General features: G+C 45.2%; 1 protein-coding gene across 2 annotated transcripts in view; it reads left to right on the top strand.

The window, feature by feature from the left end:
- PRKX (protein kinase X-linked) overlaps positions 1 to 25,462 on the top strand; it is a 79,915-nt gene extending 54,453 nt beyond the window's left edge. Inside the window, exons 4-9 of one of the 2 annotated variants that reach the window (XM_027608118.2) lie at positions 3,705 to 3,824; positions 11,339 to 11,434; positions 14,947 to 15,004; positions 17,181 to 17,258; positions 18,928 to 19,076; positions 20,794 to 25,462. In XM_027608118.2, the coding sequence (XP_027463919.1) occupies positions 3,705 to 3,824; positions 11,339 to 11,434; positions 14,947 to 15,004; positions 17,181 to 17,258; positions 18,928 to 19,053 (478 nt within the window). In that variant the 3' untranslated portion in view covers positions 19,054 to 19,076; positions 20,794 to 25,462. Of the gene's footprint in view, positions 1 to 3,704; positions 3,825 to 11,338; positions 11,435 to 12,925; positions 13,087 to 14,946; positions 15,005 to 17,180; positions 17,259 to 18,927; positions 19,077 to 20,793 lie in introns of those variants that run through there. The other variant, XR_003522593.2, reaches the window with a different exon arrangement.
- Positions 25,463 to 26,431: the final 969 nt, after the last annotated feature.

Here is a 26,431-nt window from a genome sequence, read left to right on the forward strand (position 1 = left end):
CCAAAGGTAGAGTGATAGATGGAGCCGGGTCCGTGTCACCATACCGTCCTGAGCCCAGCCTGTCTGCTTGTGCTGCACAGTGTTGTTCTTGTCTCCCCTGGCACTGGTGTGTCAGAAAACCCCAGTTTACTCCCAGATGCTGTATAGACACAGCAGGGGTGGGAAATGCTAAGGATCCTGGAAGCGGTCACAGACCGTCTGCCTTTCTCTTTCATACAAACACACACACGATATTTTAGAGTTTATCCACCCCACATCTTCTTGTACAGATGAGAAATCAGCAGCACTGAGCGGGAGATGACTTGCCCACATTCCCACAACTGCCGAGTGATGGTACCTTGTGACTTCCAGGTCACGTTTCTTTCTCTTACCATCAGCCTCTGTTAATGGGTGCATCACAGAGAGCAGGGATGAGGAGTGAAGAGGGGAGGTGTGGGGGTACTTGCTGCTGTTGGACCATGATACTGTTAGGCTGGTCAGCTTGGGCGTGTTAATTGCCTCTGTATGCCTTGCTTTGCTCGTCTGAGAAGTGAGAATTGTTCTTACTCTAGCATTGTTGCTAAGAATGGGTGGGTCTGCTAATTGGAAAGTACATCCTTAAAACAGTTCCTGGCACATAGTAAGCATTGGGTAGACATAAGGTGCTTCTGACTTTATTATCTCCATCATCAGTATCCCCATCATCACCACCATCACCACCTTCACCACCATCACCACCTTCACCACCTTCACCACCTTCACCACCATCACCACCTTCACCACCATCACCACCTTCACCACCTTCACCACCTTCACCACCATCACCACCTTCACCACCATCACCACCTTCACCACCTTCACCACCATCACCACCTTCACCACCTTCACCACCTTCACCACCACCATCATATCACCGTCACCACCGTTGCTATGGACTGAATTATGTCCATCCAAAATTCATGTGTTGAAGCTTTAACCCTCCCAAGGCAACTGTATTTAGAGATAGTGCTTTTAGGAGGTAATTGATGTTCCCTGAGGTCAGGAGAGTGGGGTCCTAATCTGATAGCATTGACAACCTTATAGGAAATTGACTTGTCACAGTTCTGGAGGCTGGAAGTCCAAGCTCAGGGTGCTGGGCAACTTGGTTGCTGGTGAGGACTCTTGCTGGCTTTTACATGGCTGCCTACTCACTGTGTGCTCACATGGTGGAGCGAGATCTCTCAGTCTCTCCCTCTTACAAGGACACCGGTTACTGAATTAGTTCATCTTGATCCAACAATAGGACATCATCTTAACTTGATTACATCTGCAAGACCCTATTTCCAAATAAGATCACATTCACAGGCTCTGGGGTTTAGGACTTTTGGGGGGAACACAAAAAGCCCCTGTACAGATGCCCTGGCAGGCGATGAGAGTTTTAAGAACACATGAGCAATTAGAATACCATCTTTCTTTCATTAACACGGTCTCCTGCCCCTGCTGCGGTGGAAGTGATAACAGTGAGCACACTGAGAACGTCAGGTGTCACCTTGCCTGCTCTCCAAGAGCTGGGTGAGCAGGAAAGAAGACCGGGGGCATGGATAATTCACAGCCTGGACCAGCGGTCTCTGAATAACATCCAGGGCTCTTTGTCTCATCTTTACATGTTTACTGCTGTCTGAAGCTCCCTAGCAGTTTATGCCTCTGTGTACGTCCACAAAGCACTGGGGCCGTTTGCAGGAAGGTCTTCTTCTAAAGAGGTGTCGGGCTACCCAGGGCAACTTAGAAACTGGAAATTTATACAGCCTTCCACCTGTGCCTCTTACCCTAGAACGGAGCCAGAAAGAGACTCACCTTTCCAAATGCAAGTGGAGACACTGTCCCTGATGCATATATAATGACCTGCGGCCACCTCCACCTGGTCTCAGTAAGAGCTGAGAGCTCTATTTCCAGCTAGCTTCAGGCAGCCTTGGGCGTGCTACCAGCCTGGGAGTCCAGCACAAAGGGCCCCATAAATTGGCAAGACGGGCACGGGTGGCCCGGAGGTGTGCTCAAGGTCTCAGTCGTTAAGTGGAGAACCCCACACGACATCATCCCTGGTGGTAGAGCACCAGCCGGACACCGCTGTCTCTCTAGGGTTACAAATTCCCAAGCCCTTTCCAAACCCAGGCTATGTCGAGCCTCTGCCGAGGTCCTGCTTGCCTTACCTTGACTTTGTTTCTCAGACACTTGTTTTGGCTTCCTCCCTCCTTGGAGGACACCCTGCTCCACCTGGCCTCTTCAGTCTCTGCATATTTTATAAAGATTGTGGCAAAATATACTTAGGATAAAATTGACCATCTTCCCCATTTTTAAGGACACGGCTCAGTGGGATTAGGTGCATTTGTCATGTCCCACACCCGTCCCCACCATCCGTCTGCAGAACTCTGCCTCCTCCCCAAATGGAGCTCTGTCCCCGTGAAACACTTACTCTCCAATCCCCTCCCCCAGCCCCTGGCACCACCATCTACTTCCTGTCTCTCTGCATTTCCCTGCTCTGGGGAACCCATACACGTGACATCCTACAGTATTTGTCTTTCTGTGTCTGGCTGATGTCACTCAGCATCATGTCCTCGTGGTTCGTCCACGTCATTAGCAGGTGTCAGAGTGTCATGCCTTTTTAAGGCTGAATCCTATTCCATTGTGTGAATGGACCCCATTTTCTTTATCCATTCATCCATTGATGGGCGCTTGGGCTGGCACCTGCCTTTTGGCCATCGTGAGTCACGCTGGTCGGAACATGGGTGTGCAAGTATGTCGTCAACACCCTGCCTTCCGTTTCCTTTGGGTATATACTGGGAGGCATAGTGGCTGGATCATACGGTGATGCTAGGTTTCCCTTTTCAAGCACCCGCCATACTGTTTCCCACAGTGGCTGCACCCGCTTGTGTCCCCACCAGCAGTGCACGAGGGATCCCTGTTCTCCACATCCTCGCCGACTCTTCTGTGTTTTTCACAGCCATCCCGATGGGTGTGAAGTGGTCTGCACTTTCGACTCTTTCCTTCCTGCGAACCAGGGAGCAAAGCCACAAGGAGGACCTGAACTTCGTACTCACGGAAGCCCCGTAGCATGCTCTTTCTGAGCCGCCGCTCCCCGCCTTAGAGACGTGCTCTCATCTGTCAGAGTCTTAGTGGGCGAGGGGTGGTCAGCCATCTAGAGAGACAGACGTGGAAATCAGTATGGCTATCTTCTTGACCTCCAAAGTTGTATTTTCAGATGTCTGCCATTCCCCACTGTCAATTAGCTTCCATTCCATTAGACAACAGTGTGCCATACAGAATGTGCGGGGCCGAGCCTGCAGGTGCTTTAGAAGGAAGGTGAAGAGTGTGCGTGGCCGGTGTGGGGAGCACGTGCCTTTCCCGGGGCTGCCGTAACAGCACCCCGACCAAGGGGCTTCAGACAACGGTATTCTCCCGCGGTTCTGGAAGTTGGAGCCCTGGAATGAAGGTGTTTGCAGGGCTGTGGTCCCACAGTAGCTCCCGAGAGAAGGATCTGTTCTGACCGTCTGTCCTGGCTTCAGGTCACCTCATGTGGTTCCTAGAGTCCTCTAAGACAACATTGGCATCTCTCTCCAACACCTTTGGAGTGTCCAGGGGGTGGGGATGGGGCATCGTCGTGATCACCGACGTCATCGTCGCATTTAGTCCTGAGACGCATGCATTTGCCCAACACCGCTAACTTCTCTTATGCCCTTCTCTGTCCCCAGGACGTGGACCCTTTGTGGAACACCCGAGTACCTGGCCCCTGAAGTTATCCAGAGCAAAGGCCACGGGAGAGCCGTGGACTGGTGGGCGCTCGGCATCCTGATATTTGAGATGCACTCGGGGTGAGTAGGGCTCCCGTGGAGAATCAACACATACTCTCCGGTACTTCCCTTCCCTGCTTCTAGAACGGTGATTTTTGGTGGCAAATACCCATGATGTCCTCCCGTGCCAGTTTCCCCATGCCAACATGGTAATGGGGACCCACAGTTAAGTGTGCTTTCATAAGAGCAAAAGCACATGGGAAGCACCAGCATTTGGGACCTTCTCCTGTTTAAGTATCCCTGTCTCCCATGAATATAATATTCAGTCTTCTGCATGGACTCTTTTGGAGCAAGGCAGAGAGCTAAGGCCATGACCGTACATGTTGGATAAAGATAAATAAATCGCATACGGTTTAGGACTTTATGAATGAGTTGCATGCCAGGAAGGAGAGTGTGTGCCCATACTTGCTTGTCATGAGGCTTGCAAGGTTCCATTTTCCCCGCATCCAGATACCAGAGGTGTTGAACAGGTACCGAGGTATCACCGTGAGTGAATACTCTAGCCTCGCGGAGGCACGAGACAGGTGTGATGTTCCTCTACCAGAAATGTAAAGCAAGCATCCCCCGCCTAGAAATCATAGACATGGGGATTCCTCCTGGTCCTACAGAGGACCTCTTCTCTGATGGCGTAGCTGACAGGCAGCTGGTCTGTGAGGTGCCCGGACACTGGCCGGGGGGCCCTCGGACGTGCGGCCCCTCTACCTGCTTCCACCCTCCCTGCCCCGTCCTTTGTCCTCCTTCTTCGGGCCTCTTTCCTGCTGGGGAGCTTGGCAGATGCTCAGAGGTTACTCCCAGTTGAACCCCGAGCCCGATGCAGTTCCACAACTGATTCCCTGCAGGGCAAGTCTAGAGCTTTTTGCCTGGAAGCCTTCCCTTTCAGTTGGAAAGAATGATGGAAAAGAGGTGTATTTCTGCACTGAGGGTGTGGCCAGAGTGGAGTCTTGTGAAAACCTGTATTTATTTGTCTGCATGTCTATTACCTATTTATCAACTATCTACCCGTGTATCTGTCATCTATGTGCGTGTCCTCCCATCACTTACCTCTCTTTATCGGTCTATGCTACCCATCCATCACCTGTCCATCCATTTGTCTATCCATCCATCTATCCATCCATCACCTGTCCATCCATTTGTCTATCCATCCATCTATCCATCCATCACCTGTCCATCCATTTGTCTATCCATCCATCTATCCATCACCTGTCCATCCATTTGTCTATCCATCCATCTATCCATCCATCACCTGTCCATTCTACCTACCTGTCTTTCCATCCATCCATCCATCCATCCGTCCGTCCATCCGTCCGCCCGCCCATCCATCCATCCATCATATCTCTCAATCTCTCCATCCATCCATCCATTCATGGATCCCTATGTCTGTCTATCTGTCCATCCATCCGTCCGTCCGTCCATCCATCCATCCATCCATCATATCTCTCAATCTCTCCATCCATCCATTCATCCATCCATCCATCCATCCATCTGTCCATCCATCCATCTGTCCATCCATCCATCCATCCATCCATCCATCCATCATATCTCTCAATCTCTCCATCCATCCATCCATTCATGCATCCCTATGTCTGTCTATCTGTCCATCCATCCGTCCGTCCGTCCATCCATCCATCCATCCATCATATCTCTCAATCTCTCCATCCATCCATCCATCCATCCATCCATCCATCCATCCATCTGTCCATCCATCCATCTGTCCATCCATCCATCCATCCATCCATCCATCCATCATATCTCTCAATCTCTCCATTCATCCATCCATCCATCCATCCATCCATCCATCCATCTGTCCATCCATCCATCCATCCATCCATCCATCATATCTCTCAATCTCTCCATTCATCCATCCATCCATCCATCCATCCATCATCTATCTGGTCTCTTGTATTTTTCCATTACTCTTCACCCAGACGGGTCTGGCAAATCAAACAGAACCGAATTTCTTAATAGACACCCCAGCCCATGAAGTCCCAAGCAGAGCAGAAGATTAACATGAATCACGCACAGGTCCCATCCATTGAGAAGATACCACAGTTGTGAATATTTATGTGCCCATATTCGTCCGATTCCCCTCAGATGCCCTGCCGCACATTTCCGTTCCTTAACATTACTGACCACTAGAGGTCAGCATTGTTTAACGATAAATGAACCCTGGCGGCCAGGGCTTAATAGATGAGGTTCACAAGCTCTGTTTTCTCTGTATTACTACAGTACGTTCTAGGAGGACATATTCTGTATATAGAATATAGTACTATGAGATATTATTAATAGATAACAAGTTTGGAAAATAATATTGGTGGAATATAAGAAAATTATTGGAATTAGAATAAAATTGAATAAAATTAGAATATATTAGTACGTATTAGAGTGAATATATTAGGATTGTTATGTTAAAAATAACTATTAGAATGATTAGAATATTATTAGGATATAATCCATTCAAATATTAGAATATGCTGTTTTAGGATATTAGAAAATACAATGTTTTTAATATTCTCATAGAATATTAGCAATAATGTATTTCCACTATAATATACTAGAATATTAGGAGTAGTATAGAAAATAATGAAAGAGGATCTAATATGTTATGAGGCTCTTATTAGAATAATTGATGATGAATCATTAAAACCCACTCCCAACCAAAACACTCCGAGTTGACCTTTGCATTTCATACGAGGCAGGACCTATGTGTTCATTGTAATGTGTTTTCATTTACACATTTGTAGTTGGAGGGGGTCCAGGCTTTCTGGAGGGATATCTTGAGAGACACGAGTCCATGTTGTTGCCACAAGCCTCACCGATCCCTCCTGCGCATTCCTGGGCTCCCTCTGCAGTTCTGCCAGACTTGAGCCTTCCCCTGGACCACTTCTGAATTTCCTCATTGTCCCCTGCACCTGCTTCCTCTCCTGCCCATGTTTCCCTGGTGGCAGCTGGAGATGTCCCGTGGCATCCATGTTCAGATCTGCGGTCGGGGTGGCAGGGGGAAGCGCACCTGCCCAAAGCTCCCCGATGAGACTTACGGAAACCTAGGGTTCCGTGGGAGCCCACATTGAGAATCATGGCCATCACACTTCAGACAGGGTGTCCCTGGCACTCTTTCCTACTCTACACTCTGCCCTCCTCCTGTTGCACAGCCCGTCCCTTTGTCCTTGCCACTTTCTCAGAAGAATACAGGCTTTATGTTTTCTACGCACGTAACCAGAGGAGGGGGTCTTTCAGGAAGACGTCAAAAACGGTGACCTGGTAGCACCTCCCCGTTCTGTTTTCTTTACAAAAACTCTTCCTTCTTTTCCTTGAACCCACGTCCAAAGTGCCCGCCTTCCAAGGCCAGCCCCTCCTATGGTTCTGCAAGAGGGTGATCAGGAGCATGACGTTACCACCACAGTGGTGCCTGTTTCTGGACAGTCCGTTCTCCTGGTAGGTGTAGCTGGGGAGAACAGATATGTCCAAGTCGTCATGGCGAGATGATGGAAACAGTAGCAAAGTTGGCGTGACCTTGGGAGAGGAAGCTCTTGAGCTTCCTCCATGCCCACGAGCGGGTCGTCCTTTGGAGCGCCACTGGGTCCCTTGATACCTTTAGCTCACTTACATAGCGAGCTCTCAGTGCTTGTTTAAGAACTGTAACTATTCTGTTGGATTAAAGAGAGATTTGAAGATTTCTTAGGGTACTTTCCACATGCGAGGGCAGGGCTCGTTCTCAGATTCCCGTTCTCTCTGCTTCTTCCTTCGGGCAAGATCTGGTCCTGCTCATTGATTATCATTTTTTTCCGCTCGTTAAACTACTACTAACATACCTTCCCCATGATACAGTCATATAACGCCTGCTTCCTGAGAACACTTTGTTTAATAATTATTGTCCATAAATGTTGTTAGGTATGTATGACACATTTTCTCCTGGTGTTTAACGTGCTGTTCGTGAACGTGCGCATTTCCCCCGATGAAATCATACAGCCAGTTGTCCTCAGATGGGGCCGCCACCCAAGAAAGGAGACCTCCCCAGCCATTGTTAGACAAAGCATCTGGCCGACCAGAAACGGTTGACTTGGGAGCTATTAACTTGAAGGCGTAGTCGGCTGGCGTGGACCCGTTGAGTGTCTGTGTGCATATAGACCTTTCCTCCCGGGCCTGCCCTGAACAGTGGTAGCTCGTAACTCTAGAAGTAACAGTGGCCAAAGTACTTGTAGTTATGAAACCCGAATAACCAGTGGCTCAGAGATTCCGCTGAGCATTGAGTCTCAGCTCACTCCAAAGTGTATCTGAAATGTCACGTAAGAATAAAAGCTGTTTTATGCCTTTATCACACATGGCTACCCTTTCACGTTTACTGAGTGTCTTCCATTTTCCTTGTTCGCCTACCTCTTCTCCCTCAACTTTCCCATTAATTTCCTTTTCTTTTGTATTTTATATTCTATTCTTTAGTTTTTCAGCTTTTCACTTCTCTATAATGTATGTGCAGAGTTAAATGTGTCTGTTCTGTATATTAGTAGCTGTCAGGACAAATGGCTAAAAACATGGTGGCTTACAATCCATTTTCTCTCAGGCCTGGAGGCCAGAAGTGGAGATCCAGGCTGGGCAAGGGAGGGTCCTCCCTGCCTCTTCCAGCTTCTGGGCTCCAGGTGTCCCTGGGCTTGTGGCTGTGTCCCTCCCATCTCTGCCTCCATCTTCACGTGGCTTCTCCTCTGGGTCTATGTCTCCTCGTCTGCCTCTTATCAGAACACCTGTTGTTGGATTTAGGGTCACCCTGATCCAGGATTAGATCATGTCAGCATCTTTCACTTAATCCCATATGCAAAGACTCTTTCTCCAAATAAGCTCCCATTCACAGATTGTCAGGGTAAGAACATGGATTTATCTTTTTGGAGAACACCATTGCACTCAGTGTATTCTGGTTTTTTATTCGTTTATTTTTTTAAACGTCAGAAATTGATTTGAAATCAACAGGAAGTTTTTTTGCCTATCGAAAGTTGCCATCTTCCATCAGGATATCATTTGAAAACTCCATTTTTTTTTTAAGATTTTATTTATTTATTTATGTAGAGAGAAAGATCACAAGTGGAGGGTGGGGCCAAAGGGAGAGGCAGAGAGAGAATCTCAAAGCAGACTCTGCGCCGAGCATGGAGCCCAGTGCGCGGCTCGATCTTACGACCCTGAGGTCATGACCTGAGCTGAAATCAAGAGTCGGACACTTACCTGACTGAGCCACCCCATGAAAACTTCATTTTCTAAGATATTTCCAGTGCTTATTTTAGTGAATTAGAAGTCCTATTTCTTTTTTTAAATTTTTATTGTTATGTTCATCACCATACATTACATCATTCGTTTTTGACGTAGTGTTCCATGATTCATTGTTTGTGCATCACACCCAGTGCTCCACGCAGAACGTGCCCTCTTTAATACCCATCACCAGGCTAACCCATCCCCCCACCCCACTCCCCTGTAGAACCCTCAGTTTGTTGTTCAGAGTCCATCGTCTCTCATGGTTCGTCTCCCCCTCCGACTTACTCCCCTTCATTCTTCCCCTCCTGCTATCTTCTTCTTTTTCTTTTTTCTTAACATATGTTGCATTATTTGTTTCGGAAGTACAGATCTGTGATTCAACAGTCTTGCACAATTCACAGCGCTCACCATAGCACATACCCTCCCCAATGTCTATCACCCAGCCACCCCATCCCTCCCACCCCCGACCACTCCAGCAACCCTCAGTTTGTTTTCTGAGATTAAGAATTCTTCATATCAGTGAGGTCATATGATACATGTCTTTCTCTGATTGACTTATTTCACTCAGCATAACACCCTCCAGTTCCATCCACGTCGTTGCAAATGGCAAGATCTCATTCCTTTTGATGGCTGCATAATATTCCATTGTGTATATATAGCACCTCTTCTTTATCCATTCATCTGTCGATGGACATCTGGGCTCTTTCCACAGTTTGGCTATTGTGGACATTGCTGCTTTAAACATTGGGGTGCACGTACCCCTTCGGGTCCCTACATTTGTATCTTTGGGGTAAATACCCAGTAGTGCAATTGCTGGATCGTAGGGTAGCTCTATTTTCAACTGTTTGAGGAACCTCCATACTGTTTTCCAGAGGGGTTGCACCAGCTTGAATTCCCACCAACAGTGTAGGAGGGTTCCCCTTTCTCCGCATCCCCGCCAACATCTGTCGTTCCCTGACTTGTTAATTTTAGTCATTCTGACGGGTGTGAGGTGGTATCTCATGGAGGTTTTGATTTGGATTTCCCTGATGCCGAGCGATGTTGAGCACTTTTTCATGTGTCTGTTGCCATTTGGATGTCTTCTTTGGAAAAATGTCTGTTCATGTCTTCTCCCCATTTCTTGATTGGATTATTTGTTCTTTGGGTGTTGAGTTTGATAAGTTCTTTATAGATCTGGGATACTAGCCCTTTATCTGCTATGTCATTTGCAAATATTTTCTCCCATTCTGTCGGTTGTCCCTTGGTTTTGTGGACTGTTTCTTTTGCTGTGCCAAAGCTTTTTATCTTGATGAAATCCCAATAGTTCATTTTTGCCCTTGCTTCCCTTGCCTTTGGCGATGTTTCTAGGAAGAAGTTGCTGCGGCTGAGGTCGAAGGGGTTGCTGCCTGTGTTCTCCTTTAGGATTTTGATGGACTCCTGTCTCACGTTTAGGTCTTTCAACCATTGGGAGTCTATTTTTGTGTGTGGTGTAAGGAAATGGTCCAGTTTCATTCTTCTGCACGTGGCTGTCCAATTTAGAAGTCCTATTTCCAAAGGATCCAATTAGCGGTATCCTTTTGAGTTCAGGGTCTTTGCCTTCAGCATTGCGAGCAAATACCAAAATTACAACTTGTGCCTCGGGGCATATAGGAGGTATCTGGCATATATTTATTAACTTTTCTATTTTCTTGGATTTTTCTAGCTCTTTGCAGTTTTAAGTATATTTCCTATTTAGCTTATTTCAGATTTTTTTTTTTTTTCTATTTCAAGGTATTAGAGAAGACACATCTGTTGGTTTCTCTGCTAGGACTACAATCTTTACTTCTGATAACTATGCCGTAGACAATAATACATAAGTAAGTGAGGATGGCCACGTTGCCAATAAAACTTTATTTATAAAAATGGGCTGCTGGCTGTAATGTGCTAGATCTTTGTGGCCTAAAGGTACAAGTTAGGAACCAGCCTTGCTCTCACCCACCTCCCTAAGTGTGACCTATCTGAATTCATCTACTATGGAGATTCAAATACTGGCTGCTTATAGAGGTGTAGTCTACTCGAACCAAAAAAAAAAAAAAAAAGAAAAACAGGACACAGTGTTACCCATCCTCTTGCATGTGCCCAGCTCACATTTATCAAACACCTACTATGTGCCACACAGTGCCGTAAATGTGAAGAATACAGAGAACTTCGCTCATGGTCTGAAAGGGAGGTGACATTTTGAATGTCCTGCTTGCATCGAGCAGAAACAGTGTACTCACTACAAAGCAGGGATTTTTTTTCCGTGCTTGCTCTCTGCTAAAAATAGATGTTTATTTTTCTTACAGGTTTCCTCCGTTTTTTGATGACAACCCATTTGGCATTTATCAAAAAATCCTTGCAGGCAAAATAGATTTCCCGAGACATTTGGATTTCAGTGTAAAGTAAGTAAACCGTTTCCCTGATCGTCGGGGGTGTTTATTTTTAAAATCACAGACAAGAAATCACAGAGCAGGCAGCTTACTGCCGTTCTTCCTGCTCTGTGTTTCACGTCTTCTGGTCGGTCAGCTTTTCCACAAGATGGGAGAAGGTGGTCGTTATTCTACTGTAATGAGACTTAGCCTTTTCATGACTCTTGGCCAGATTTTATGCGTCTCGAGAGAAATGACATTTACAGTTAGCCAGTAAAGGCACTTGTGAATCACACTGAGTAAGAGAGCCGTTTGGGTATTTGACGAAAAGGGTCCCTCCCAACCCCCTACCTCCTTTAGCTGGTTTTGCAGTTGGTGGGCATGTTGATGGCTTTAGCAGGCTGTCTCTTTTTCCTCCTGCTTAAATTATTTTCATTCTTAAATTCCTTTTTCATGCTAAAATTGAGGCTGATGAACACCTGCTATGAGAACTTTTCTCCGGCTTCAGTGTTAGTAACTTTGGGTATGCAGTTCGTTAAATTTGTGGTAACAGTGGGGAGAAAAGTTTTTAAAAATCTCAGAATGCTTTTGGCAGTCCAGTTACCTTTGTCTATCTGGTCACCTTATAGACATTTTTGTACCATGATTTCTTGTTCTTTCCCTGCATTTCCCAGGTGAGGTGCTGCGTGCACCAAGCCCTGCTGATCACAAGGTGGTTAACTGCATTTAGTCAAGAATTAAACTTTTCTCTCTCTTTGCTATTTTTTTAAAGTAGCCCATGGGCAGCGAGTTCAGAGAAAACTGGTTTCATGACACTGGGTCAGCTGCTGGGACTGCTGGCTGCATCCAGTTGCTTTTCTGACTGGTGAAGGTCATCTCACTCCCCCCAGAGGCTCTCCGTCCAAGTAGAAGACAGTGTTTCTCTGGGCTGGTTGGGCCAGAGGTGGTGTGTTTGACACACCAGACAAGTTTAGAAGACTAGCAAAAAAACCAAGTTCCATTAAAAATAATCACCCAGAAGGTGGGTACTCTGTCCCGTGAATGGTAAGACAGGGAGGTGCAGAGGGAGATCGAGCAGTCAAAAGTTTATTTACCCTAGAAAGAAATGAAAACTATTATATAGAATTTCTCCTCCAGGGTCCAGATCCCATTGGACTTGAGTGACATTTTGTCACATGGACTTTTAAAAAAATTTACCTGGGTATATGCCAACAGTTTACCAGTGGTTTACTTGGATTACAATCTACTCACACCCATTGGCAGCTTGGCCAATGGCTGACTTTAGACCATTGACATTCTGGGTAAATCTAGGGGGTGTGAACATCTGCTGCCTTGCTCTGGATGCACACTGGTGGAATCCAGCCTGAGGTATATGTGGCTTAGCTGTTGCTGTTGGTGTGCTTGGTCCAGGTAAAATGAGCATGGACTGTCTCTTGCATTCTCAAAATCAGCCCCTTGTGGAGACCCCCTGAAGGTCTTAGGCTAGGCAAAACCTCAGAGAATGTATTCACTTCCTCTTGCAAGGAATGACTTCAGCTCTTCCTAGAGACGTTTCCCCAGAGAAGGGACGATGCATAAATTCGGAGATCATTTCTTCCATCATTGGTGGCAAGGGCTCTTGTCAGTCATATGAAATATTGAGTAAGTTTACACCGTTCCATGGAAAAGAATGGAATACAACAAACGTAAGTTTAATCTATGTCTGGTGTCTTGCTACCTCCGCCTTTTTTCCTTGTAGTCAGTTCTGAAGAGAGAACCAGCAGTGTCAGCGCTCCTATCCTTTGGTCTAGAATGTTCCTCATTTTAGCAGCCCCAGGCTCCTCTTCTCTCTTACCCTGGGACCCCCGTGTTCCCAACGTGAGGGCTCAGCCAGAGCAGGAACCTGGGATCTTTGGATGCGGTTGCTGATGGCAGATGGTGGTTGAGAAGAACCTCACTTCTTCCCAGTGTTGCCTAGATCTTCCTGAGTTGGCTGAGAAGCAGGACCCTCGTGAGGCTTGCATATCCAAATCACTGCCGTTGGGTGCCGTCTGGTGGTGGAATTTTGACTTTCAGGTTCTCAAGGTCTTCTGTTGTTGGTTCTTACAACCTCGGCATTTGGCTGTGTCACCTTCCTGCCTGAGCACTTGTGTCTTTGGATTGACACTGAGATTCCTTACAGGAGCTTAGACAGCTGAAAGGGGCTTGTTGCCAACTTGGTAGACCAAATACCTAATCAGGGTTTCTTCCTGTCTCAGTGGTCAGAGAGAAGCCAGGCAGGATAGTGAGTAAGATCTAGAATTTCGCGTGCTGTGAATAAAGGAATTGCCCACAGCTGCAGAGCCCGTCCTAGGATTTCAGGCCCATCCAGAGTTCAGACACGTCCAGAGATCCTACACGGCTTTGCCATACCGGATGGTCCCTTTACATCCGTACCCTTTGCTTTTGGGGTTTGTGTTTTGTAAGAGTTTGAGTTTATATTTTACATAAAATGTCATTGATTTAGAACCCCAGTATAGACAGCTCTAAGTATATGCACTAACAGGGCTGACAGGGCTGTAAATAGTAGGGAAAGAGAAGGAAAAAAAAAAACACATTTATTTGGGATTGTTTGAGGAGTGTGGTGTTTGGTGATTCACAGTCTAGACATAAGGCACCGGGGATCTTGGGACCCTGGACCTTCACATACATCGCCACGGGCCTTGGGATCTCAACTTTCCCAGCTGGTCACAGACCCCACGCTGTGGTGTGAGTCTGGGGGTGGGCATAAGGTACATCGTAGTCTTGTAAAGTTGTGTCATGGCTTTCTTGAAGCTGGGCCATGGGTCTTTTGATTGGTCTGGGGGATTTCAATTTATATTTGAAGTCTCTAGATACTGCTATACATAATGTATTCTTTTTATTATGTGCAAAGACATACACACACACACAATTTTTACTTCTTTACCTTTTACTCTTAGAACTAGCCTGTCTTCTGAGTGTCTTGACACTCCTCTTAACTGTCAGATCCTAATTGGCCTGGCCTAATCCTGAGGGGCCTGTATTCTGACACAGCCTGCTATTTAGGAGGAAGGAATGAGCGGAGCAGCAGGGTTTAAGGAACTCACAGAAGTTTGTATGTTATAGGAGAGCAACCAGCATACGGCCAGAATCCCATAAATAAGTAGACCCTTAGGGCAAAGCGTGGCCATTCATTTTGGTAAAAGCAGATGTCTTCTCTTTGGCAAGGACAGCCTCATGGGTATATTTTAAGTGAAATATCGCTATACTTGGGGCAGGCACGTAATCTTTTCGCATGTTCTCTTGAAAGGCTCGTTTTCTGCACAGTGATTTAATGAACCTTTTCCCCTTCGCTCTGTCGCTCTGTGTAGCCAACCCCGCTTTGCATAAATTATTTAGAAATGAATATCGGTGAAGAAACAATTGAGAGAAAATGTTGAGGCAAAATGAAAATTGATCCTCTCTCCCGATACATAACGTGATGGGCAGATTTTATTGCTGTTGACATGCTGTGTTTGCTTGGGTCCGTATCAAGATGCATCTTTTTGTCTCTTTCCCGCAAATAGAGACCTCATTAGGAAATTGCTTGTTGTTGACAGAACCAGACGCCTCGGAAACATGAAGGTCAGTGTTCGTTTTCATATGTATCATCCATTAGACACTCCCGTCACTTGGCACCATACGTTTCTATTAATAGAAACAAAGGCACGGCGATCGTGTTTAATTGTTGGCTACATTTCAAATCTGGGTGTCTGGGCATGCGAAATCCACCTGGGTCTATACCGCATCCGTTCTTCTCTGCAAACGAGTAGACGACTCACCCATCATCAATAAGATGTTGGTATTTTGCTTATTTATTTCGACTGTTCAAATAACATGATTGACCTGTAAATCACAAACCGTACATGCCTCCCCATTGAAAGTGTGCAGTCCAAGAGCTTTTAATAGGTTTCCAGAGTTGTGCGGCCATCCCCACAGTCAGTGTTAAAGAATGTTTCCTTCATCTCAAAAAGAAACCCCAAACCCTATGCTATTGTTACCCGATCCTTCCATCTCTCCTGCCCTGAGCAACCACTAATCTGGCTTCTGTCTCTGTAGAATTCCTTGTTCTGGGCTTTCATGTAAATGAATCACACCATAAGTGATGTTTTGTGTCTGGCTCCTCCCACTGAGCGTCATGTTTTCAGGGTCTGTCCACATGCTAGCAGCTGTCAGTGCTTTGTTCCTTTTTATGGCCGAGTCACGCTCATGGGTAGACCCCATTGTGCTTACTCACCCATCCATCGATGGACATTTGGGTTGTTTCCCCCTTTTGGCTGTTGTGAATATTGCCATAACCATGGGTGTGCACATTTGTGTGTGAATTAATCATTTGAGAATGTGTACATAGTGTATGATTTATCCAAACTTTTCAGGTGGAGGGGAATACATTTAAGAGATTGTTGCATAAATGGTATGATATCTTATACGCATGTTTTGGTTCTGTTGTGGCACCACTGAATCTAAGAGAATCTGGGAACGTCATCTTAGCTATTTCCAGTTCTGGACATCCATGGAGGAACTTAAACATGGGCAGTGCATTGATCTTGTCTGCTGTAGTCTTGGGAGACACAGTAGACCTGTGTGTGAGGTTTGGTTCCCACCAAGCTCTCAGGACCCTCTGTTGATTTGGGTATATTTGTGTCCTGTGGCTGCTCTAACAAAGGACCAGAGTCTAAGATCCAGGCGGGGCAGGGCCATGCTCCCTCCAGAGGCTCCGGGGAAGGGTCCTTCTTCCTCTTCCAGCTTCTGGGGCTCCAGGCATCCCTGGGTTTGTGGCTGCATCCCTCCCATCTCTGCCTCCGTCTTCACGTGGCTTCTCCTCTGTGTCTCCTCTTCTGTTTCTTACAAGGACACCTGTCCTTGGATTTAGGGCCACCCGGATCCAGGATAAGCTCTTCTAAGATCCTTCGCTTAATCGTATCTGCAAAGACCCTATTTCCAAATAAGTTCTTCTGCACAGGTTCCAGGTGACATTTCACAAACTTTGTTATATTCGGATCCATTGGCTTCTTCCTGTGTCGCAGAATTCATGTGTTTTCTATCTTAACAACTCCCAACATTAATAGACTAAAAAAGTTGCTCCAAGGGCCATTAAAACGGAGAAAAAGGGTAGGGTCAAAGGCTGAACACCTGGGAGGGATTTTCAAAGACCATGATGCCATTGGCATCTGCAAGTTGGCCGTTGGCATCACCCTCGAGAAGGAAGCAGACAGACCTTAACACACCGTTACTATTACATGAACACACTGGTACTATAATTGGAGGGTTCTGCTGGGTAGCTGTTCAGATCTCTGAAGTTGGACATCATGGGTTCGAGTCCTAGTTGTGTGATTTACTAACATCACAATAATTAGCCAGTTACACCATTTAGTGAACCTTGGTTTCCAGGTCTGTATGATGAGTATGCTAAATACCAAAGAAAACTGTCAAGATGAAAACAGGTGGCAGACTCAGGAATGACCGTGTGTCTGTCTTGTTTTATCTCAGGAGCCTGAGCCATAGTCTTACTTTTATGTGTGGTCCAGAGTAGTAATGACGGGATTTGTTTCTACTATGAATTAAAGTGAACAGAACAAACACCTTCATTTATACGTTTCCCCTCCTAGCTCGCGGTCCAGGGACCATTACTCAGAACATAGCACATTGTTTAAATTTGATTTAATTTTTTTAATTCTATGCTGAGTAGAGATTCTCTAGAATATTTTCTTCCCTGTCCTGTCAAAATTCTGTCTACTGATGATGCCTGTTTCTTTTGAAGAATGGAGCGGATGACGTGAAGCGACACCGGTGGTTCCGAACTGTGGATTGGGAGGCAGTCCCGCAAAGGAAACTGAAGGTACAACATACGTACGCGGGCGACTGTCAGCTCAGCATCCTTTACCTGTCTTCGGCAAGGGGCAGAGTCTGAGTCTGACTTGTTTATTTATGGCTGATACATAATTAATTTGTGTAATACAGCTGATCATCTCAAATCGTTAATAAGCCAAGATCCCTTTACAGTGGAAATCTTAGTGCTACAGAGACACCTAGAGGTAATGGGTTAAGACCCCACATTTTACCGTTGGATTTTTTGAGACCTGGCTCTGTCCCTCACTGGGACTATGACCAGGATGAGTCCCGTCCCACCAGTTTCTAATCGGGAATGGTAAATGGTGTAACACAGATCAGGTGTTTGTCCAGCACTTATGGATATTGTGCAGTGATGGTGGTAGATTAGATGGAGAATATTTTCTAGATCACCTTTCTTTGAACTGAATATATATACATATATTGCATATATATATATATATATATATATATATTTTTTTTTTTTTTTTAAAGATTTGGAGAGAGAGAGAGAGAGAGCATGCGTATGTGAGCAGGGGAGGGGGAGAGGGGGGAGGAAAAATCTCAAGCCAACTCCCCACTGAGACCTGCTGGGGGACTTGATCTCATGACCCTGAGGTCATGACCTCAGCCGAAATCAACAGTTGGACTAAGCCACCCAAGCGACCCAGAATTGAAATGTATTTTTGACATGAGTCTTCCTAATGACACTCTCAACTTCGGCCTTTTTAAAGTCAATGGAAAGACTTTAAAAATGCTTATACCTGGCCCCCAGCCCAGAAACTAGGGTCCGGCCCACACCACCAGTGTCTCAATGAGCTGCTTTTAAGTGTTTTATTGTATTAAATGACTTACTTTTTAATTGACTAAACAATATATTTTCATTGTTCAAAAACCAAATCAGTATTAGAAGGTTATGCATTACCGTGTGTTAACTCTCTTGCTCCATTTCCTCCTGAAGGCCCTTGCTTGTTTTTATAAATATTTTTTTATAAATTTTATAAATTTTTATATATATTTATAAATGTTTTTATAAATTTTATAAGTTTTATAAATTTATGAGCACACGGCCACCTGCATTGATTTACATGTTGTCTGTGGCTGCTTTCGCCCTGCCGGGGCAGAGGCTGAGTTGTCAGCACAGCAATTCTACAGCCTGCACAACCAAAAATATTTACTGGCTGGCCCTCTACAGGAACCTTTGGCTGACCTCCTTTTCAGTGCCAGTGACCTCATTTTATCGATGCGGGACTGAGGCTTGGCTTCGGTGATACTAACACTGGAGCTTTTTCTTGACATCTTTCTGGGACTTTCCAAACTCTGGCCACTGGACCAGCTACCGCAGAATCACTCAGACCTGGGCAGACCTTGGAATCTGCATTAACAAGGAATCTGGGTGGTTCTCCACTCTAGAATTTAAGAAGCAAGGGCTGGCTACCATCCTTCCTCCCTTCATTCCCCTTACTGCACCATTGGTGGAGAGCTTATTGGCAGTATCTCCAATTCAAAGCTTTCCACGTTCATAAACAAAGGAAGGACAACTTCACTGTTTTGTGCTTTTTCCCCCCAAATCATCTCCATTTGTATGCAAAGTCGTAGATATAAAATGATGCACGTCCCATCCAGGTACACACCATTCCCTTCTGACTGTGCCTTTGTGTCTTGCCCTGGCCCTGCAGCCCCCCATTGTGCCCAAGCTATGCGGCGAGGGTGATACCTCCAACTTTGAAGCGTATCCCGAGAATGACTGGAACACGGCCCCTCCAGTGTCACCGAAAGATTTGGAAGTCTTCAAGAATTTCTGAGGACAGGAATCCTCATCTGGAAGGTATATCTTTAGTTTTAGTAATTACGCATTAGTGAGGTTGACGTGTCCTTACCTCAAGGGGATGTTGCGTTGTTGGAGTGGGGCTTCCCTCATCCGCTGGAACTCGAGCAGTGGGGCGGAGCTAGATGGAGTCCTTCCTAGCATCAGCTTCATCAGTGCCCGGGGGTGTGTTACTCAAGACATGTAATGTGGCCCAGAGACAGCACTGCCCCCAACATCCCACTCCCCAGACACACCTGCTGGGGGCGGGTCTAGGGCTTAAGTAAGACCCCTGTGAGAGGCGTGTGTGCCTACACATTCCAGGGACACAGCCCCTTTCGTAAAAATTCCTGACTTCTTGTGTTTTGGAAACCCTGAGTTCCACACCAGCTTCTTCTTAGATACCTACCAAATATTTTCGAAAGGGTTTTTTTTAGGTCCCCTTTTCACTAAAAACTGATGACAGCAGCGAACACCTCCTGTGGAATTTGCTAAGCTCCATTTGACATTTAAAAGAATGGATTTTTGAGTCTCTCATTTCTTGGAACCTTTGAAGGTCTATGACTCTGTGTTTGTGGAATCTATGACTTGATGACTTTGAAGGATTTTTGAATGTGCGTAGTAAAGACCTTTCAGTTACTCTAGTTCTGTGAGGAGCTCAGTGACATAACACCACTTAAATCAGGTTTTTCTTCTCACGACAGCCAGGCAAGAAAAATTGCAGGAAGAGAAGCGCAAGATATTGCCGATGATATGTCTACTCCTTGACTTTTCTTGTTTTTTTGCCTCTGTCTCCCCAACACTACTTTTGAGGAATGGGAGAAATAATTGCCTGGTCAATACCATGTGCAAATTGACACCATTATAGAGCCCTTGAAGGGAGGGAGGCGTGGTATACCAGAAACCTCTACTCTCGGCTGGTATTGCCATGCAGATAACGAGAGGAAACCTGCCTAAAAGTTAAAACATGGAAACAAAAATTCAGTAAGAGAAACAGGTGGCTGTGTGGATGAGAACGGAACATGTCTGCTTGATGGGTTTTAGTCTTTTCAACACATAATGATTGTTCTCCTCAGGTTTTCTTAAAGACTCTCTTTAGCTTTTCCAGCTTCTGCAAACCTAGTGAAGGCCAGTTAAAGAGTTTTAAAAATAGAAGGGGTTTCTAAATTCGGGTTTTATTTTCCGTTCTCTTCATTTGCTTCAATTTTGAATGATTTGCCCATAATATTTTATGCGCTGTTTTTATCCAGTCATCTTTAAATGATGGAAGACATGGTATGTTTTCTAGTGAAGGACACTTCGTTGATAAGTCAGAGGACTGGGGCCTTTTTGTAACAGAGATACCGTTAAATTTACTTAAGGAAACACAAATCTGCTGTCCGATGGGGTTTGTTGCGTACTTAGTGGATAGTTTTCTATTCACGGTTAGGAGTTGTGCCCCCAGCTGCCCCAGCTACCTTTTTAGCAGATTCTGCAGGTAGGAATAGCTTTTTCAAGGCGGTGTGTATCCTTGGGAACCGACTGAGCCAACCTGGCATCTCACTGCTTAATTATTTTATTAAGCATTTCCCACCCCTTAGAATTCATGCTTGTGGGTCTTTGCAAGAGGAATTTCAATGGAAAGTTGGTTTTCGTGTGTGTATTATTGAGTAATTTTTGAATTATTAGTATGATTATTACAAAACTTACCCAGTTATTCTGAAAACTAACAAAATTCTTTATTTCGTGTTGCAAACAGGATGATTTGAACCTGCACATCAGAGTGGCATATCAGCCCTGAAGAAGGGTTGTGTCCACAGAATAAGGACATTCCATATTCTATAAGTCTGGATGTATATAAAGAGATTGGATATCCGTACAAAGTCATGGACCTGGCATTATTTAAGCAACTGGAAATTAAGCATCAATAAGCAACTGGAAATCTACTGCACAGTAGGACCTCTTGGAAAATTGTTTGGTTGTAGATTTTATCTTATCTCTTAGTGTGATGAACCTACTGTGATATCTTGGTTTTCCTCATAGACTTAACTTTATAAGTTTGAACTGAACGTGTTCGGTTATAACCACAGATGGTGTGTGTGTGTGTGTGTGTGTGTGTGTGTGTGTGTGGGTGCGCGCACGCGCGCACGTGTGTGTGTATAAAAAGACCATATGTCTGGTGCACAGGAATTGTACCGTGATGTAAATCTTCATACTTGGCAGAGCCTATGATTTTTATTTTCCAAATTGCTCTTTCAAGAATCTGTTTTTCTTGGGGACAAAAGCTAAGACAAATATGATGTGTGCATTTTTTATCGTCTGATGTGCATTTTGTAGCTTGTGAAGAAAACATCATGTGATGGTCCACATCCCGTGTCTTTAGTGCTTCATGTCTGGTGACTTTAGGTCTTGAAACCAGAAGGGAAGAGAAGGGTGTATCAGTTTGAATTTGAGTCTGAGAATACCAGTGGCCATTAACATTGTTCAAGGAATGGAACACAGTCCAGAAATTCCCTGCATCACATCCAGAAATTTCATACTCCATGGGTGGGGGGGTGGAGGCAGGTGGCTACCTATTAAAATTGCAGTTGAGCTCTGTATCCAGCAAAATGCAGAGTTAACAAATGACTGTTGGCTCAGTTGCATGGATGACCTTCATGCAAACGTGTTTTTTTTTTAACTTTCTTTTTTTTAACTTCCATTGTGGGAAAAATAAGACGCAAATGAGCTATAGGATGTCAGTCTTCAGCATAGTAGAAAGTAACCTTTCTTGTTTCTATCCTCGTAAATGTTCAGTTGTGGGTGTGTCCAGCACACTCTTGTCTCGTAGGTAGGGCGTGCTTATCGGTGGCTGAGATTTTGTCTTCCTCTCTGGACCTGATCGTGAAGATACCATGAAGAGCACCCTGCAAATGCTTTCCCCTTGGGATTGACATAATGCAAGGCGGATGTGGAGTGGGCTCCAGTGAGTGTGTTGGCTAGTTGTGGATCCTCCCAGAAAATGGGGCGTTGTAAAGAGGTCCTAGGGGTCCATGCTCTCCGTGATCTATTGTTTTGTCTTGTGCTTCTCTTCCTCATTCTGAAGTTCGCTGTACAAATCTCAAGGAGTTGGCCATTCTCTGCTGACTGTGACTCAGCTGGACAAACAGAGCTGCTCATGTCTGCATTGTGTCTGGTCGTAGGGCTCAACTGTGAGCTTCTGCAGGGACGTCTGTGCGCTTAACTAGTAGGTGCCAGAGCCTTTGGTGACCGCAGAGGGACACCCACACAGACCTCCAAGACCCCTTCTGTACCCTTCCTTTCTTCCCAGGGTTGGCCCTGAAAAGTCCAGCTCCTTGGGCAGTGGGGATGGGAGCAGTGCTTGCCCTGGGCGGTGTGATGGTGAGATGGGTGCAGGGAAGAGGCAAGCCTGGGCACCCTATCAGGGCTTCTCCAGCTCACATGTTCTTGAGTCACCTTGTGGATTCTTGGCCATCGTAAACATTATTTTCCAGTGCTGTGCCTGGGAAGACCTTTTCTTTCCATGTAGCCCTTTGTACTTCTCTTCTGTAAGCATGTCTGTGGACATGGAGAGCCGCCACATGGCAAAGTCATACATCTCTTTAAGCAGCAAAATGTCAAAGGCCATGCAGTTGCCTACCAGATTTGGCCAGATCCCACTCACAAGTCCGAAGCACACAGATGTGCTGGAAGGTGGAATGAAGAACGTGTGCACCCACCCAAGCTTTAAAAGACACTGAAGTCGAAGCCACGTTTCCCCCTTTCTTGTGCATGACCTGCTCTTCAAATACAAATCCAATGAGTAAGGTCAGAGTGACTACAAGATTTAGTAAAATAAACTCTTTATAATGAGTAACTCGAAGAAAAATTATTTTTAAAGGGTGTGCTGTATGGATGGATGTTCCAACAGAATGGTGTTTTTAGTCTGTACCGAGCAATCCCTGTGCTGTTTGCATTCAGTAGGGGACAAGAACGGGCAACATGTTCAGCCTGAAGTTTCTTAACTGTTTCATCATTGACTGTTACAAGGCTAAATCAGCAAAGTGATGGTGCCCTGAGATATAAACCCATGAGGGAAAGCAAAGATCTCACATCGTCTGACTTATAAAAATAGATTACTATTATTTTGGAGCCTTGTGCTTAAGAAAATAAAAATAAATGAAACACCTTTCTTGAACATGATAAAGCATTGTATGTAGACACATTGACCCATATGCATATTTTCGGGTTTAGTTCTCACTGTCCCGGATTTAATATAGGACGTGAAAAACAGCCTCAAGAAAGCATGAAATGCAATGCCTTAATTTTGGACAGATATGCACACACACACTCACAAATGCCAACATTGGAATGCACAGATCACATGGTTCTTTAAAAACATTGTCATCGGCCATCAGCCATGCAAAACAAATTAAAAACTAAAAGGAATTCCAAGAATACCAGATGGTGTTAAACTCAGTCTTGCCATTTCAATATTCGAGGTGGCACACGCCATGTGTTAACGGCCCGTGGCTGGACTGAAATTAAGCAGAGTGACGTAATGCAAAGACTGACTTAATCAAAATGAGTCCCAAACACATGGGACACTCACTGTATATAACTGAAAAATAGTTTACTCGGTGGGGGCACTCTGAAATTTTCAGGTATCTGATCAGATATCTACGTGCAAAAGTCATGAGAAGAAACGTCATGGAAATATTCGCAAAATTCGCATCAGAAAAAAAAAAACGATAGACTCCTTTTGTTCTATGCAATTTTATGAGTTGGCAATATTTTCTTAAAAACAAGTACCATTTTAAAAAGATCCTCAGGAAACGCATGTTTTGCAAAGAAGTATGTTGGGGCGGGTGGTGTTTTTCTAAAGGAATTATCACCCACCCCCTTGAACACATATCTTCAAAGCTAAGAAGGAAATTAAATTGCATTTGCATTAGCCAACTTCCAGTTCTTGCAGAACATACATTAGAACCCTGCCTGGCACAAACGTACCCGCTTTGGTGCTGGGCACATCGCGATGTCTACTGTTGACGTGACGATATGTCGAGAGAGAGCCCGACGACAAGATGCGAGTGCCCAGCTCAAGTCCTCGTGATGCTTTCACACTCCTCTTCCCAGCCCTGTGCACCCACCCGTCCATGAGCGTCTGGTACAGTGTTCTGTTTCATTCTGTGCTCTCTACCTAAGGACTCCCTTGTTACCAACGACAGAATCACCAGTACCACTAGACAGTCACGTGACATGGGATGCATTTGCCATTTCTGTGTATGACCTAAGCTGCCTCTAGATTTTGGACCACTGGAACTGTGAAAATACGCTATCAAGGAAAGACCCCAGTGCCCCCACTCTCTAGGCACTGAGCGCTGCCCACCCCTGGGGAGTGCTTCAGGCTGCATCAAATCCTAGGACCACATCAAAATTCTCACTCTAGCCACTTGGTTATTGTAGTGCAGGAAAAATACTTGGTTGGATTCCCCCCCGCCCCAACTGATTTTTACATCCCCAAATGAGTATGTTCACAGAAGCCCCTAAGGGCTTCTGTGGTGGAGCTTGAGAATGTGATGCATGAGTTCTTATTTTTCCTGAGGTCCGTCCACTGAGAGTATGGGTTTTATTTGCGTTAGACAAGTCCTGTGTACCTGTACCGCGTGTCCCTGTTTCTTATGGAGGTGAGAAGGCCTTCTCTTTACTTCACCTTCAGTGGACGATGTCCACTTACCAAAAACAAGAAGACAAGCACATGAACTGTTGTGTTAGTAATGTATTTGGGTAGTTTGATGTGTGTGTGCATGACCGCGTTTGTGTCTTGGTGGTGGTGGAGTTCGGGAGTGGTGTTTTGCCAAGTGTCACATTTACCTATCAAGTTTGCTTTGCAGACCCCGTGGGCTTAACAGGCCTTCGTAGTAAAAGGGAAATGCTCTGTCACCGTTTCCTATAAGTTATTGTGCTGTAACGCATTCTGTTGTGCTTTCACTGGCTCTTCCCTGGTGGACACCTCTGTTAATTTAAAGTAAAAGTCATTATGTGTGTGTGTTAGCAGATGGGATTTCAAGCCTTTTGACACTCAGGGCATCTTGTCCTCTGAGATGGTTCTTCAGCTCTGCAGAACGGTCTTAGCGTCCTTCTTCCTTGTGCTGTGCTACGGGCAGCCTGGCCGGGTGGCCCCGGGACAGCCGTGGGATGTGGCAGACACGAGACGGAGTGCCTTTGCAGGTGCGGTGCGCCCCGGCGAGCCAGCACTGGGGTCCCTGTGGGGTCGTCCCAGCTTCTCATGTGGAAAAAAAAATTGTTGTTAATTCTTTCAATTCTTGCACAATGAAAATCACTGTGATTTGTATATATACCCTAGGAAGATTTTACTGCTGCCTAATTTATGTAATAATACTATTCATTCCAGGTTTGTTTAATAAAACTTTGTATCTTTTAAGACATCTGATTCTGGTCTGCTTCTTCGGTTTCGGGACAAGCTTGTCTTCATTCAGTCTAGTTGAGGGGTCAGCAGTGTCTCTTAATTTTTAGCTTTTTTAATTGAGGTATAATTGACATATGGTGTTTTATTAGTTTCAGGTGAACAACATAATGATTTGATATCTGTACATATTGCAAAATGATCACCACCATAAGTGGAGTTAATATCCATCACCACACATAGTTGTGAACTTATTTTTCTTGTGATGAGAATTTTTAAATTCTTTCTTTGTAGCAAGTTTCAAGTATGTGATACAGCATTATTGTATCTTTTTCTGCAAAGGGCCAGATGGTAAATATTTCAGCATTGCAGGATACGCAGTGTCTGTCAAGACCACAAAAGCTTCCCTACACAATATGTAAATGAACAGGCTGTATTCCAATAAAGTTTTATTAAAAATACAGTTCAGGGGCCGGATTTCTTGCTCAGGCCCCGCTTTGCCAGATTTTAATCCAGTGCCTGAGGGTGACTTTGCACAACGCCTTTGCAACTTGTTAAAAATGTGCCGTCCTCTGGGCGCCTGGGTGGCTCAGTTGGTTAAGCGGCTGCCTTAGGCTCAGGTCATGATCCCAGGGTGCTGGGATCGAGCCCCGCATCGGGCTCCCTGCTCCACAGGTAGCCTGCTTCTCCCTTTCCCTCTGCCTGCTGCTCTGTCTACTTGTGCTCTCTATCTCTCTGTCAAATAAATAAATTAAAAAAAAAAACTTAAAAAAAAATGTGCCGTCCTCATCATTATCAATAAATAAGTTATTTGATGGCACATTCTCTTTACTTAAATAGCTTGACACCCAGCTTTCCAAGTCACATGCTGCTTGCTAAAAATATCCTGCCTTTATCACTCAGGTCAACCTGTCTAATCGATAACACTGACAGTGCTTGCTACAGCCTGATAGCGAGATGTGGTCCTACAGGAGCCTGTTTACCTGGTGAC

This window comes from Zalophus californianus, chromosome X, assembly GCF_009762305.2.
Source record: "Zalophus californianus isolate mZalCal1 chromosome X, mZalCal1.pri.v2, whole genome shotgun sequence".
Taxonomy (NCBI): domain Eukaryota; kingdom Metazoa; phylum Chordata; class Mammalia; order Carnivora; family Otariidae; genus Zalophus; species Zalophus californianus.